Source organism: Metarhizium acridum (genome assembly GCF_019434415.1).
Source record: "Metarhizium acridum strain ARSEF 324 chromosome Unknown scaffold_13, whole genome shotgun sequence".
NCBI classification, from domain to species: domain Eukaryota; kingdom Fungi; phylum Ascomycota; class Sordariomycetes; order Hypocreales; family Clavicipitaceae; genus Metarhizium; species Metarhizium acridum.
In genome coordinates this window covers 3,006,147-3,019,425 of record NW_027094016.1, presented here as the reverse complement: position 1 = coordinate 3,019,425, position 13,279 = coordinate 3,006,147, and the positions used below count along the sequence as shown (strand labels likewise).

Genomic DNA, 13,279 nt, shown 5'->3' with positions numbered 1-13,279 from the left:
TTTGATCATGGCCATTCTGCGCGTAGTCATGGTTCGACAGCATGGCCGTATGTTCGGAACAAAAAGCATCTAGGATGCACGGGAATCCCATTGTGGTAAAGGATACGGTTTCTGCTCAGGACAATTTCCCATACACCAATTTGGCGACCCGGATATCTGTCTCTCGATTGATGCACCATCTGCCCGAGGGCTTCCGGTACAAAGTCAGCAACACATGAAGCAAGGTGCGCAGCTAAACAATACGTACCAGAACACGGCAAGTTCTAGCCCAAGTTTTATTAAACACACAGTGTACTGCCCTCTGTAGTCATTTCATCCTCCAAGTCGAGGGCTAGGCCACACATAGTTCTACTATGGCAACTATGGGCCCACGTTTCCGACCGGTGCAGCTTTATTATTGCTTTACATTTGGTTTACAACGCTTCAATTATCAAGAAATAGATGTACTGGTTGACATAGCGGCGGAACATCAGGCATTGTCAACGCGATGCGGGCGACCTGCAGCCACCGTCCGTAGCGACTGGAGTCTAGCTAGGCCCAAGGGCGATGATTGGTGGTAGTTTCCAAATTCATGGATACAACAGATGATACGAGGAACAGGGTAGCTGAAGCTCTTCATTGACTCAATCATGTTAGCTCGATGCGATTCGAAAACGCCTTCGGAGGTCCTTGCATGCAGCATGGGGAAAAGAATCTGGGGAGTACGGCGCATGCGCTTGAGATAAGAACTAATCAGCTTGAAGATGGGGCGTCGCCCCCGTTGTCGATCCTCGAAATGGCTTACATCCTGTGGCTTGTTCACTTCTGTTGCGGGATCTTGCGTTTCTACGGAGTATCTTGCCAATGGATTTGCTGGCCAGCCTCCCTCAAGAAAAACTTCTGCGCCAACCCCCCGGGACAACTTAGCAAGCGCCTTTCCGCATGAATATTCTGTACAAAAGTTACTGCAATTTGGGGTTGTATATCAAATTATTTTTACTCCATTAATCACAAGGCGACTACAAACCCGGATATCCTCGGGGAAAACCTGTTGTCTCTGTTGATATCGTTTTGGTACTGAGCGCAACTGGATGCCCGCTGCAATCGGCTGACATTATGAAGTCAAAGCTCATGAAGGACAGTGTGTCATCAAGTCAAGTCTGTCTCCGAGGAGCAAAGAGTCACATCTTGGTGTTTGGCCGTCATAAATTTCGCTCATGGCACAAAACGTCTTCACAACATTATCAACATGATAAATTGATAACAAAACAGATATCAACTAGGCTTAACCCCACTTCCTCGCACACGGTGTAACCAACCATCCAGATGATCATCCCGATGTACACCCACTCAACCACTGCGATTGTACTCTGTACCACTAAGTTGTGGCATTTTGTCGGTTTGGATCTACTAGTTCTGCAACACCCATGCATATTACCCTTGCAATAATGCATGAAGCACCACAACTGGCCAGCCGCAAAACCAAACAGCCAACAGGTATCTCCTCATTGTGTCACCTCCCGGCCAAGGTGGCGCGGAACCGAAAAAGCTAGAGAGAGCCAAGGAGCTTGTTTACTGGGCTGCCTTGAGCCCAGTCCAATGGCTCTATTGGATGGGGGGGCTGACTTTCGTGTGTCTTTGAATCATATAAATGGCGTACATGCCATTATGACTGAACTACAGGGTTCCTCCGAGATCTCAAGACTGAATAATCATACTGGTTCACTGTGAGGAAACCCACCAAGTTGCTAACTCATAAAGAATCGTAATATAACGTAAGTTTGGGCGACACTCCAAGAGGCGGTGTCGGTGGTGAGAGATGGGCCGTATTGCTGGCCTGGGCTAGAAGTTTCCCGGGCAGCTAGTTACTCTACGACAAAAGATACAGTCAACAGAGCGATTTCTAATGCTCACTTAGCGGTTCAGAACGGAGCCTTTATTTGTTTCTAAATTAAAACGGGACGGCAACTATTTCTCCACTCATGAGCCAAATCAAGGTTAGTAATTAATACCCCGACAGTCCATTCAGAGTTTACTTCAACGCCTGACGGGACGTGTGTTGCCAAAACACCCCCTTTGATTCCGCCAGTATCCAGTCCAGCCTCATCGAGATCCGCAGTGGGCCAGTCCTTCGGGGATCAATTACACGCTGAGGACTCGTGGACCGGTCTATTACTCTTGGGACTGGACTAGCTATCGTGCAAAGACAGCAGAAGCTCAATCCGAAAATGCAATTGCACCAGGCACAGCATAGAAGCTAGGGAAAGGCATATGGCACCGGGTCTCTGTTGCACATCGGTACCGGTGCTAGAATGTCGACAGCACAGTGAGCAGCAAAATCCACGATGCAACCTCTCTGAAAACCTTGATGGGCCAATCACCCTTTTACTGCACGTCAAGCACCATGCTGGGGAACCAGAGGAGCTTCATCACGTCAAATCAAATAGAGGCCCGCGTTCCGTTCTAATCCTGGCATCAGGAACAGAGCATTTTAGATCTCAGAAACACTCCATGTGCAGCAAACTCGTTTATGACGGCTACCCTGGTTGTTGCAAGAATGGCCTGGTTGGGGGCGCCTCTGTGCAGGCACCAAACGACGAGCCAGCTCACAAAGGTTCCCGATAGCATAATTTCGCCTGGTTGATGATGATGCTGTTTGTTTTGTCGCCTCATTCCACATGCTTCAACTTCAACATACATGATGGCTGCCAGCCACGAACGGTTTCCGAGACACTTGTCGAAGCAGTTGCGAATGCTCTTTCACTTAAGGGATAGGTGTTGCACAGCAGCCGTGGGCCTGGCCGCATGCATTCACAACCGGTCAAGCTTCCATTCGGGGTCTGATTGGGTTGATATAAACTCTTCTGGCCAGGCCGGCCGTGTATATCCCTGCTTAGCCATTTTGCTTCGCGACCACACCCTTTTGCTGCCACGTTTACGCACACCGATTCTGCTCCCGGCATTCTCCATTGAATGGCAGAAGCTGCATCAAAAAACATGGGGGGATGAAAGAGAGATGGCTAGTTAGAGTACCCTCGGCACGCTCGATTGAGACTTGGATGTTATCCGAGTCACATATGCATACACATACCCCGCATTATCCCTTCTTTTTGTCGTTGCTATGACTGTTCAGCAAGCCTCCAAGCCTCACGCCGACTGAATTGCATAACATTGTCGTCGTTTATTCTCATATTGCACTTTCCCGACAGAGTCGTCTCTTCTTATCAGGACGGGATATAGTCATAGACAAGCAAGAATAATCAATGGAACTAATCTTTGGAAACTGTAAGCTGTCGATTCAGGGTAGGCGGGTTTGGCAGGCGTGCTGTCAAATGAGACAGTTCTTAGTGGCGGGAGCTGCCACCCTCCGCGCAAGGATGTATAGGAGGTTGTCGATATGAGCAAGAGAATGCAACCCATTCGCCGGATGTTGCTTCGGGAGCGGCGGGTCTTGCCGAACCACCTTTGTTGTCTCCCGTTATGATTATCCGAAGGGTCTACTAACAGGATACAGCGTCGCAGGAGACGTTCATGCAAAGTTCAGTTGCCTTGTCAAGCCCGCGGGGAGAAAGCCACCTCAGGAGGCAGACGGAAACTTGCGCAAAACATCCTCTTTGCGGGAGCGACATCCCGAACCTCGTGGATAGCCACTTCTCCTTCCACTTCCGCGCTACCCGGCTTCAGCTGGACACCAATTTCGCTGTAGATGCGTTGGCATATATCATCAAGAGGGGTCGCATCGTCCGCCTTGACGGCAAAGCAATGCGCGTGGATCAAGGGCAACTTTGTGTCCGTGTGTGGCGTGAAGAGCATTTCATGGCCGTGGTACAAGCCTTTGAAGTTATGTAGGAACTCGAGAGCAGAAGCAGGCAAGTTCATGACATAGTGGGAAATGGTAGGGGGCACAGGAACGCGAACTGGCTCGGGCCGCTTCTCTGGTGGTACGCTACGAGACACCTTGACGGGTTTGAGGACGGCGCAGTCTCGGCGCTGAGAGGCTTCCAACACGAGGTCTGCGGCTCGTTTGATGAAGTCGTGGCCGTCTTCGTTGAAGGGTTTGACAAACTCGGTCACCTATAACGTGTCAGTTGACATGTTGACTTTGCGCGTCTTGCCCCCTCCTGAATTCTCCCGAAGCCCGGCAGAGAAACTCCCTCACCTTGTTCCTCTTGACAATTTCAGTGAGATACTTGTAACTCTCCGGGTTCTTATCATTTGCCCAGACGAAAACACCCTTCTTCCCCGCGGGCGCGGCAAAAGGTCCGATCCCAGCCATCACATCGGCAACTACCTCGCCAGGCTTGAACATGGCACAGATCCGTTCATGTTCCCCACTCAGCTTCGAGTTCCAGTACACCTTGGAGTAGTCAAAGTTGAAGACGCATCCGGCCTCACTAACCTCCACCAGCATGTCATCGGGACCAGCCAGTACCTCGTAGCTGAATGTTCGGAATTCATTCTGGGTGCCAACATCGTCCGTCTTGTTGATAACTGTCCGGATAACAGGATTCTTGTCGAGAATGACCTGGCCAATGACGTATTTATACGGCTGATATCGGTCTCTCAAATTCAGGTGCGCTGTTCAAGACGTCAGATGGAGATCAAGTAAACTTCAGAAGTGTGGTAGTGCGTACCCACGTGCCCTGCGGTGTTAAAACTCGCGGGGATCTCGTCCTGAAGCTCCTCCGGTATTATCGACCTCATAATGTCAACTACACAGGATTAGTTGCACATCCCATGTTTGACACGTGAGAAAAGTGGCAGCTCACCATACGACCACAGCTTATAATCAATCGTCACATCAAACGGGACAATCTTCAAATCCCCAATCTTGGTCGCTTCCTGCAACACGGGACTCCACGTTTCGGGGGCTACCGCAAGCATGTTAGCATTCCTATGCAAGCCAGAACGCATAAACAAACCAAATAACAAACAAGAAAAAAAAAACGACAGTATACCTGATATTTTCAAATCCGGCCTCAGAATAAGACACTTCTTCCCCTGGCCCGCCAACGCCTCGTCCGGATCCGCGGCAATCGGGTCAAACTTCTCCAGCATCAGCACCTCCCTCGTCTTCCCCAACTCCTTCCTGTACTTGGAGATGAGCTTGTTCTCGCGCACGCTCGCCGCAACAGTGGGCAGCGTGCGTGAGAACAGGGCCCTGTCGAGGGTTTTGGCAGCTCGAGCCGCGGCAGGGGGGTTGAAAAGGTTCATTTCTAGTTCCGAGCGTTTGGTCTGTTCATCTACTTAGAAATCTTGTCCCATGGTTGCGCCATGCGTAAAAAAAAAGGCGAAAAAAAAGTTGCGATGAGATGAGGATATGGCGTGGAGCTAGATAAAAGTGAGATTTCCCCCCCTTTTGACGTACCTCCATGGTATACCCCGTGGTGAGAAGGCGGACCGAGATCAGACGAAATGATGTTTTTTTTTTCCGACGACTCACTCAGTCGTGAGCGACATGGGTTAAGGCAGCGAGGCTGATGAAAATCGCGGTCTCGGGTAAGTGTGGGGCCACTTCAGGCGAGGCTGCGTGATGTCACCACTTGCATCCAACGCTTCAATTCGAAACTATATCCACTACATCCTGTATCGCGTTTCTCTCTGCCGTTTCCGTTATTTCAACTTGTGTGCTTCTGTAGGTCTATTGGAGATGGCTCAGAAGCGGACACTGGACGCGTTCTTTACGGCGGCGCCGAAACGGCGTAGGGAGAATGAGCCAGATCAGGATGTAAGTCTGCCACGACGCACGACACGAATCATCACAGATGTCTAAATAGGCTCAGACTGGTCACTCAGCGCACTCGGCGTACCCGTTCCCGATAGCCAACCTGCCGGCCCCAATAGTACGGGACGTGGCATCCCTCCCAGCTCGCCCGGGAAAACGCGTCAACGACCAGCCAGACTTGGACTTGCTCTATTTTGAGCCATACATCCCAGCATACATGGGCAAGGAGATGTTCGACTTCCTGCGGTCAGAGCTGCCTTTTTACAGGGTGGAGTATGACATTAAGCGCGGCGGACTTCAAACGCACATCGTCACACCCCGGTACGTATCCCATGTACGAAAGGCAGCCAACAAGCAGTGCGGGTAGTTATTTCACCCACCCCGGCGTTGAAACACTACGGTAGATGCTGGGCCGTGTCAAACGTACACACAAACTACGTCGTGGAAATATCGCTCTAAATGCCTGGATAGATGGACAACGGTATTCGGGCTGGACGACACATCGTACTTTGATGCCGGCGGCACCGTCGTGGACAAATTGTCCGCCATGAAAGCCAACGACAAACGGTACGACCGCTACCCCCCGCGTCCTATCCCGCAGTGTCTGGATGCCCTCCGCAAATCAACCGAGGCGGCGACGAATTGCAAATTCAACTTTTGCCTCGTGAACTACTACGCTTCCGGGGCAGACAGTATATCCTTCCACAGCGATGATGAGAGATTTCTCGGCGCAGAGCCGGCGATTGCGTCGTTTTCACTCGGTGCCCGGCGGGATTTCTTAATGAAGCACAAGCCTCCTCGGTCCGGTGAGTCGGCGGCCGCAGGGGAGGCCAGGGGGGTCAAGTTGGCGCTGGGCAGCGGCGACATGGTTCTCATGCGGGGGAGGACGCAATCAAGTTGGCTTCACTCTGTTCCCAAGCGCAAGGGCAAAAACCAGGACGACGGGGGACGTATAAACATTACGTTTCGGAGGGCCATGGTCAAAGACGGAACGGAAAATTATTACAACTACAATGTCGGGAGTGGTCCTGTGTATCGATGGGACAAGACGAGGCGGCAGATGGTCTTGTGGGAACATGGCTAGACAAGTGCCGCTTTGTTGCCGCGGCGGCAAACGTGACGGCCTAATGATTCTCACCTGGCACCTTGCTGACCCTACATCTAAAACACTGTGAAGCAATGGAAAACACTCTATAGCGAATGTACAAGTCTAGAAGTCTATAGCTCAACTAACAAAGTCAGATCAATCAGATCCGTACATCAGCCTACTTGCCCCGGATCTCTCACTATATTCTACTGCCCCAAGGTTAGTAGCTCCTCGCGAACGCTAATATTTCTTAGCCAAGAATCAACAGGAGCAATCAGATTGATCAACCAGCCAAGAGGGGTGCATGACCACAGCTTGTTAATGGACACGGCGACAGCCTGGACCGGGGGCGCTCCATTAGCCGCCGCCTTCATAATATTCTCGTTGAGCGCGCCAACTGGCGTGTACGACCACACATTAACAACCTCATTAACATTCTTATTGGCAGTTGCCAGCTTTTCCTCGGGGTCTGTGCCTTGCTGACTTCCCTCGCAATATCAGGCAGGTTCCTGGCAACGTCTTGCCAGAATCCAGGAGGCGTTGCGTAGCGGACCGTGGCGAAGATGTCGACGACGATGTTCTTGAGGATCTCAGCTGCTTTTTCGCCACTTTCAAAGTCTGTCCAGCGCTTTTCCATGGTTTCCGAGAGCGCGCGCTTGAAAGCTAGTTGAATATCTGAGACGGTGATTTCGCCAGACTGGATGGCCTCGACAAGGGGGCGAATAAATCCGGGGTCCAGCTCGGTGAGGAAATGCAGGAACTTGCCTCTCCGTGGTCTTTTGCCCCGTGATCCCGCTCTTTCCCTCTCCCTCTCCCTTGCCCTTGCCCTTGCCATCGTCCTCTCCAGGACCTGTCTGCTTCGGCGGCGTCTTTTTGGGTTCCTCGGCCCACCCAGCTGGATCGCAGACGACGGCCCGCTTCCTCTGCAAAACGCACCGTCCAGCCGACCTCAGCGAGTATCCTTCGTTCCTGATCTTGCTAGACCTGGCGGACGGGTTGTCCCGGGTCACCTCGTACGCGTGAGAGACGCTGGAGCCTGGAACGGAGCCCTTGACGGCGAATTCCTGATTACGCTTCACTTCAGGGTTCTTGTCTGGGGAGTAGATTCCGGGAATCCAATGACCCTCGGGCACGTCCTTGGGCGCAATGACATGAATATAGCCTTTTTGGCTGTTGTTCGCGCTACGACCAGAGGCGTAATTTTGCGCTGACTCGGGTGATCTGGAGAGCGACACGAAGGCCGAGTCGCCTTTAAACTCGAGATGATGCTGCAGGTTGGTATTTCCGCTCTGCGGCTGGAAGCCCGAGGCAAATATTTCTGAAGGAGGTCGGGAGTCGCCGCGGTAAAACACCCCCGTTTTACCGGTCCCGGTTGACTTTAGCTTGGAACCCTCCTCCGCTGATATAATCTTGGGGGGGTTTGCAGGCGCCTGGCGGTGAAAATATCTCGAGTTGAGTCTAGGCCGCGCTTGCCCACTGGCTGAGAAGCATCGAGAATAATATCAAAGACAGTCTTGCCGATGACGTCGGCCAATTTCAAGGCCATCAGTGATACCAGCTGGGAGGTCGAGTCTTGCTTCAACCAGAGCTCGTTTGGTGTCTGGGGAAATAGCAGACGCTGACACTGCTAATAAAGCAAGTAGCTGGTAGGCTCTCATACTTGGTTTGACTATACCTAGGAGGTTCTATTGTATTTTTTTAAACCTCATTCTAAAAAAAAAAAATAAGAGAAAAAATCCTTGGGCTATGACTCTGTGAGTGTAAAAGGAGAGGAGGTCTGGTGAGTGAAGAGGGTAATGAAAGACTTTTGTACGTGCTGACTACGAGAGTGCTTGATAGTGGGAATAGAACGAACCTTTCCGAGTGATAAAATAACAGGGTGATGATAATGCCACCATTCCTCTGCTCTTAATCAAGCAATCATTTCTCCTGACGCAGCCGCTCATTGTACGGGGATTCGCATAGTCTCTCCATGCGTCCAAGGGCCCGGGCTTGCGTACAAGTCGGCTCAGCCATGCTACTTCATGCTTAGTGTCATGAGAATGTTATTCTATGCTATCACAGGTAATTAATAGACCGAATGGCGTGATAGCAGCCATGGCTTAACGGGCATTAATGATGTCCTTATTGGTCACTTACGAGGCGTTGAGGCCAGAGTTATGCCCGGAAGGTCGGGCCACTTGAGCCTCAGTCATGACAGACCAGAAAAGTACCAAAATACAGGATGCTGTCAGCGTCTAACTCTTCCGTCCCATGGACTACTGTTACTTCCCCGGGGGGGGGTGTATATGCCTACGGCTAGGTACGTGTACGTTGCCTTGGCAGAGGATAATCTCGTGAGGACCCCGGAAATGCGTGTTGCTCGGTATTGATTGGTTGATTGATTAACCCCAGCCAAATGACGAATATTGAAGAGGTGTGTGATGTTTTCGTTCAAGGCTCCGCATGCTTGGACGGCAATAGGAGCGAGGAGCTTCAAAATCAATCATCAAAATAGGTGTTGTCGGCCTAGAAAAAGACAGATTCGAGTAAAGGCTGAGACGGATCATCATCATCCAAACAAGCCGTAACTAGGCGTCCAACACCCTGGCGGCTCGATGACGTCTAGGCAAGGGTGCAATAGGGCTGGCGAGACTTTGGCGCATCTCGGATTCAGAACTCGGTTTACTAGTGATTGGATCATGGCAAGGGCATGAATGCCAGCCTCTTGTACAATTCAGCCTCGTTGTCCCGTCCTTGGCGCTCTTGCTCAAGTCTGGCCACTTTTGTACTGGTCATGTTAGCTCGCCGCACCTCTTGACCGCAACCACGGAACACTCACTCGCTTGGCCCAATGCACTCGATGTACGGATGGCGATGCTAAGCCTCTCAGGCAACTCACAAAGTCTAAATTTCTACCATGCCGGTTCCACCCCAAAATATTCTGCTCAGCCTGTTGCCCCGGTCGTGCCAAGTCTGCTGGCCGCAGAGAGGCTGCTCAACATTGCCGCGGGATACATATGTATGCTCCTGTTGCGTGGCTTGGATAAACGTGCGCGTCGGAAATGAATTCCCGCATAATATGCCGTAATACTATATCTATTTATCTTGGCAGGAACGGGGTGGCCCAGTTTTGTAAAAGTCGTATGATGACTGCCAGGCAAGACTCTTTTATAACCGGGGTAATGTAGATTTACCGTTCCTCGGCTTTACACATAGCCACGTACGTACTCGAGTCACGAGTGGGCTTGACCCGAGTCATTCTCCTGAACATTGCTTCTGCACACATGTGCAACTCTCAGAGTCAAGGTACCTAGCTGCCCAGGATGACCGACGCATTGTGCCATTTCTAGCCCCGCCAAGCGCTGATACAAAGGACTGTTTCGTAGCGAGGTCCATGGCAGAGCGTTGCTGTCTGTCTGGTGCTGATGATGAAGATGATGATTTGACGTGAGACCCTCGCAACATGGTGACTCGCTATGACTGTACGAGTGTCGAAAAGTTTTACCAGCGCACCCCGTCCTTGCAAGACGTCTCCTTCACTTGGGCGGCCTGCTCTCATAAAGTCTGCAGCTTGTGGCCTTTAGATGCATCGGCTTGCATCAAAACACGTTGGATACGTATCTCTTAAGCTTGAAGCAATGAGTTGTCGTAAAGGTCATTCCACCACATTATACTTTGAAGCTCCTCCTCACTCAATTTGGCCCTGATATAATGTTCTCTTTGAGGATATCTAATCCTTTCATGAACTTCCCTAGCTGTACTCCAGCCAAAATAACCAGCCATCTCCCAGTCAATTAATCCCACAATCCCATCATTACTAACGATGCAGTTAGATGGCGTAAAATCGTTATGCATAAAGCTCATATCTTGGTCAATGTTGGCTGAGAAGAGGATATGTGCCTCCCTGGGGTTTAAACGACCATTTGTCAGGATGTTAGGATCCGTAACAACATGGTCACGGGTCTGACGGTTGCTTGGGGCCTTGATAGCGTGCAATTGTCCAAGTATCTCCCGAGCCTGTGATTTAAAAGATTTCTTTTGGTCCTCGGATAGATATGGCCATGCAACATTCAGACATACGCCGGGAAGTCTCTCCTGGGCTAATACTGGGCGACCGTTAATCTAAAATGAGTGTAAGTAAATAATTCCCTTTGGGCAGTCAATCTCAAGAGCAAATATATACCTTGCCGGCAAAATAGATATCTGGCACTCTGACTCCCTCTAGGACACTCCTGGCAATAGCAATTGCCTCGACTTCGTTAGCATCGGCGTACGAGTAGTCGATCCTGGCATGTTGGTGTCGGTGGCTTGATTTGACGATGATGCTACCAACGGCGAAAACATCGCGACCTTCATTTTCGTCGGCCGGGTAAATCATGTTTGATTCTGTGCAAAGTCCAATGACTGTAGCCCAATATTGGAGAGACTCTTCAGAGCTAGAATTGACGTGCTGGATATCGATCCGGAAGTCAACTGGCCTTGGAAAGTATCTGCCATAGAAGGGTATATCCGCATACGGATCAGTCTTGGGAATGTGAATCGGGTCTGATATGTACGGATTCATGATAAAACTCGCTGTGTTGGTAAAATGTATGCGTAGGGGTGAAGAATTTTGAGCCAACAAGAGAGAAAGAAGCCGGGGTTGGGGCCTCAGACATTATCAAATGAGCCCGGCTCGACGTCGAGGCAACCGTGCGAGTTTGGAACCAACAGGAGCAAGAAATCTCGAGCAAAGTAACTCTTGCACCAGACTCCCGTTCTGTCAAATGGTGCCCGCCAAGTTTGGTTCTATCATCCGACCAACTCAGCGCTTCTCAATTTTGATTCTACCCCTTACATCTTTGAAGTGATTCCTACCTTTGGCCAAGTACACATAACCCACCATGACGACACGAGCAATATATAACGGGAACGAAGCAACTATTCATGAGAAAGGGAGAACTCCCAAGGAGAACTCTGACTCTTTAAAAGCTATTTATTAATAGATTGAGATATTTACCAAATAGAGAGAGGCCACATGGTTCTCTCACAGCAAACGAAATATCCCTTGTGGTACGTATGTGCCCAAACGTTTGATTTTATGTACCGTGTTTTTCTCATTTGCCGTTGCGCATTTGGGCTTTGGCAAACTTCCGGAGAGCCTTCAGAAACACCTGATATCCAAATCCCTCGTTATCCTGGAGGCAAAAAATTTCCGTCAGACGAATCTGCCAGGGTGGGTAACCAGACAACTCCACGTTTGGGCTAAACAGAATGAGAAGATCTGGCTCCGGCATGATTCCCTCGGAGAGTTCTGCATCCACCAGTTCCATAGAGATGTCTCGTGGTGAAATCTTGCCTCTCTGCGACATTTCCGCCAAGGTCCGCGTAAGGTCGACAATGGACTCCCTACCATCTTGTGCAGAGATGAGGTGCAGCTTCAAGTGTCCGTGTTTGTCACCAGCTAGTGCTGGAGATGAGTAGGCGTCCTTGTGTGGAGAGGTGAGCAAGAGGCTTGGCTGTTGGCCAGCGAAGTAGAAGGTGAATTTTTGCATGACGGCTTCGTAAACTCGGGGCATGTGCTTCTTCAGGATGCCTGTTTTAGACGCATTAGACACAGTAATCTACTCAAATATTGATAGAGCCAATTTAGAAGGCAATACACACCCGTCTTCTCGTAAATGGAAAGCATGGGGATCTCGGCGCTAGCACACCAAGCTGCCAGCTCAGCAGTCTCCTCAATTAGACGATCAAGGTCAGCTTTAGGTCTTTGGTTTTCCTCGGCTTTTAGAATGGCGCTCAGATGGGTAGGCTTTCGGCCTAGACCGATTATATCCCGTCGAATGTATTCCGGGGTGCCGTGATGGTAGTACAATACGGAAGAGACTTGGTAGCTGACAATATGGATGGCCTGGCGCATGCGAATGTATAGGGAAAAGAGGCCGTGCATGATGGCAAACACAAGCACAAAGAGCTGGGTTTTTAGAAATCGCCGAACGCCAAGCCGTGATCGACGCTGTGATTGGGCTTTCGAAGCTGCAACGGTGGGAATCTCGTTTGGGTTGGGAAGATTTGCCTGAATATGCTATTAGCAACTGCAGAAGACATCAATCTCGAGGGCTGGAAATTCTACCCTCATGATCCTCTCCCTCTCCTTGTCACTAAGAAACTTGTGATCCGACGCGTCATCAGCTCTGTAGGCCGCGCGGTCGCGGGCAGATATGGGCATTGCGAAGTTATTGTGGCTCGTCAGCCGGAAATGAAGTATTAGTCAAAGAAGAAAGGTATCGATTCGAAGAAAGAAGAAGCGTCGGATAGGTTGTCGCTATGAATGAGCACTCCAAATCAGAAGCACACAACAGAAAAAGAAAAGAAAAGAAAAGAAACGAAAGAAGAAAAAAGCCACAGGTCGATTGGAACAGGTGGGCTGGCTAATAAACGAAGTGGCGAAGACGAGGCAGCATGGTGATGACGGCAGTGGGAAAGAGATGGAGCGAGACGGCGGCGAGAAATGTTGGTGTTTCCTC

The 13,279-nt window shown here is 50.4% G+C and overlaps 6 protein-coding genes across 7 annotated transcripts; 2 read left to right on the top strand and 4 right to left on the bottom strand.

Moving 5' to 3' along the window:
* Nucleotides 1–1,696: 1,696 nt before the first annotated feature.
* Nucleotides 1,697–5,411, bottom strand: TRM5 (tRNA(m(1)G37)methyltransferase). Of its 2 annotated transcripts, XM_066117830.1 has the most exons (6): nt 5,348–5,411; nt 4,938–5,214; nt 4,749–4,850; nt 4,614–4,691; nt 4,139–4,557; nt 1,697–4,053 (listed from the first exon to the last, which is right to left on the bottom strand). In XM_066117830.1, the coding sequence occupies exons 1-6, from the start codon at nt 5,351–5,353 to the stop codon at nt 3,532–3,534; spliced, it is 1,404 nt and encodes a 467-aa protein (XP_065977621.1). In that variant the 5' UTR covers nt 5,354–5,411; the 3' UTR covers nt 1,697–3,531. The 2 variants fall into 2 exon arrangements, with proteins under 2 accessions (XP_065977621.1, XP_065977622.1); XM_066117831.1 differs by having other exon boundaries at nt 2,978–4,053; nt 4,749–5,380.
* J3458_003560 (uncharacterized protein) lies at nt 2,251–2,604 on the top strand (the record flags this gene model as incomplete). The annotated part of the gene is made up of 1 exon (XM_066117832.1): nt 2,251–2,604. One exon carries the CDS (start codon nt 2,251–2,253, stop codon nt 2,602–2,604), a length of 354 nt encoding a protein of 117 aa, XP_065977623.1.
* Nucleotides 5,412–5,507: 96 nt separating the features above from the next.
* J3458_003558 (uncharacterized protein) lies at nt 5,508–8,210 on the top strand. The gene is made up of 3 exons (XM_066117829.1): nt 5,508–5,707; nt 5,763–6,025; nt 6,176–8,210. Exons 1-3 carry the CDS (start codon nt 5,513–5,515, stop codon nt 6,786–6,788), a joined length of 1,071 nt encoding a protein of 356 aa, XP_065977619.1. The 5' UTR covers nt 5,508–5,512; the 3' UTR covers nt 6,789–8,210.
* On the bottom strand, nt 7,162–7,626 carry J3458_003557 (uncharacterized protein; the record flags this gene model as incomplete). Its single annotated transcript, XM_066117828.1, has 1 exon — nt 7,162–7,626. The coding sequence occupies one exon, from the start codon at nt 7,624–7,626 to the stop codon at nt 7,162–7,164; it is 465 nt and encodes a 154-aa protein (XP_065977620.1).
* A 2,187-nt stretch (nt 8,211–10,397) lies between the features above and the next one.
* J3458_003556 (uncharacterized protein) lies at nt 10,398–11,151 on the bottom strand (the record flags this gene model as incomplete). Its single annotated transcript, XM_007808705.2, has 2 exons — nt 10,398–10,895; nt 10,957–11,151. 2 exons carry the CDS (start codon nt 11,149–11,151, stop codon nt 10,398–10,400), a joined length of 693 nt encoding a protein of 230 aa, XP_007806896.2.
* A 356-nt stretch (nt 11,152–11,507) lies between these two features.
* Nucleotides 11,508–13,269, bottom strand: J3458_003555 (uncharacterized protein). Its single transcript, XM_007808706.2, has 3 exons — nt 12,886–13,269; nt 12,420–12,828; nt 11,508–12,348 (listed from the first exon to the last, which is right to left on the bottom strand). Exons 1-3 carry the CDS (start codon nt 12,979–12,981, stop codon nt 11,870–11,872), a joined length of 984 nt encoding a protein of 327 aa, XP_007806897.2. The 5' UTR covers nt 12,982–13,269; the 3' UTR covers nt 11,508–11,869.
* Between the last annotated feature and the right edge of the window lie 10 nt (nt 13,270–13,279).

What these genes read in the sequence shown, in the direction of transcription:
- J3458_003558 (XM_066117829.1), top strand. Translation starts at nt 5,513, where the DNA reads ATGTCACCACTTGCATCCAACGCTTCAATTCGAAACTATATCCACTAC. An exon ending in AGAATGAGCCAGATCAGGAT is followed by an intron (nt 5,708 to 5,762) that starts GTAAGTCTGCCA and finishes AAATAGGCTCAG; the next exon opens with ACTGGTCACTCAGCGCACTC. An exon ending in ACGCACATCGTCACACCCCG is followed by an intron (nt 6,026 to 6,175) that starts GTACGTATCCCA and finishes ATGCCTGGATAG; the next exon opens with ATGGACAACGGTATTCGGGC.
- J3458_003555 (XM_007808706.2), bottom strand. Translation starts at nt 12,981, where the DNA reads ATGCCCATATCTGCCCGCGACCGCGCGGCCTACAGAGCTGATGACGCG. An exon ending in AGAGGGAGAGGATCATGAGG is followed by an intron (nt 12,829 to 12,885) that starts GTAGAATTTCCA and finishes TAGCATATTCAG; the next exon opens with GCAAATCTTCCCAACCCAAA. An exon ending in TTCCATTTACGAGAAGACGG is followed by an intron (nt 12,349 to 12,419) that starts GTGTGTATTGCC and finishes CGTCTAAAACAG; the next exon opens with GCATCCTGAAGAAGCACATG.
- TRM5 (XM_066117831.1), bottom strand. Translation starts at nt 5,193, where the DNA reads ATGAACCTTTTCAACCCCCCTGCCGCGGCTCGAGCTGCCAAAACCCTC. An exon ending in TAACACCGCAGGGCACGTGG is followed by an intron (nt 4,558 to 4,613) that starts GTACGCACTACC and finishes CGTCTTGAACAG; the next exon opens with CGCACCTGAATTTGAGAGAC. An exon ending in AAATTGTCAAGAGGAACAAG is followed by an intron (nt 4,054 to 4,138) that starts GTGAGGGAGTTT and finishes GACACGTTATAG; the next exon opens with GTGACCGAGTTTGTCAAACC.